A 935-nucleotide genomic window follows, 5' to 3' on the forward strand; every position below is an offset into this window, starting at 1 on the left:
TATATATATATATATATATATGAGTAGGTGTTGAAAAGTTCCTGGCTTTGGGTAAAAGAAAATACAGGAGGATCAGTTAATTATGATTTTATACAACATATTCCTCTCTCGGGTTCACACACTTATTGCAGTGGTCCTTCAGTTTTTCTAAGCCCTGTAAAAGAACTCAGAAGGTTGGGTCTCCAACCATGCTTTTCATGATACCCTTAAAGCCAGGAACTTTTCAGCACCCCTTTGTATTGATTTGCCTAATCTGAGATTAAATCTTGTTGTTTTGTTTATTTCAGCTGAGAAGCTTAGGGATCCCTTGTGACCCCTGTTTCAGTTTCTGCACTTTCTTAGTCAGACCAACTCTTGTTAGACAATGGAACATCCAAGGCCTCCCAAGCGATGCATTTTCTACAGAGAATGGAATCATTGTCACCAAGGGTAACCGCTGGCCATTAATGATTGACCCGCAAGGACAAGCTATTAAATGGATCAAACGAATGGAAGGGAAAAATGTAAAGTAGTTTCTTTAATTATTTGCCACTGCATGTTATGGAAAATTTGAATTTACTACATAATTCTAACAGTTTATATGTGTCTGTGTGATTATAAATGTGTGTGTTTGTGTGTATTAATATGTATATGCCTGTGTATGTATGTATGTATATTTACTCTTTTTCTTGTTTCAGTCTTTTGACTGTGGCCATGCTGGAGCACCGCCTTTAGTCGAGCAAATCGACCCCAGGACTTATTCTTTGTAAGCCTAGTACTTATTCTATAGGTCTCTTTTTGCCGAACCGCTAAGTGATGGGGACGTAAACACACCAGCATCAGTTGTCAAGCGATGTTGGGGGGACAAACACAGACGCACAGACATATACACACACACATATATATATACATATATACGATGGGCTTCTTTCAGTTTCCATCTACCAAATCCACTC

At 38.4% G+C, this 935-nt stretch overlaps 1 protein-coding gene across 1 annotated transcript in view; it reads left to right on the plus strand.

Annotated features, from left to right (window-relative positions):
- Nucleotides 1-935, plus strand: part of LOC106877328 (dynein axonemal heavy chain 2) — a 141,464-nt gene that overhangs the window by 86,617 nt on the left and 53,912 nt on the right. The window contains exon 60 of the mRNA XM_052976818.1: nt 288-503. Coding sequence (XP_052832778.1) covers nt 288-503 — 216 coding nt within the window. The remainder of the gene's footprint in view (nt 1-287; nt 504-935) is intronic.

This window comes from Octopus bimaculoides, chromosome 25 (assembly GCF_001194135.2).
Source record: "Octopus bimaculoides isolate UCB-OBI-ISO-001 chromosome 25, ASM119413v2, whole genome shotgun sequence".
NCBI lineage: Eukaryota > Metazoa > Mollusca > Cephalopoda > Octopoda > Octopodidae > Octopus > Octopus bimaculoides.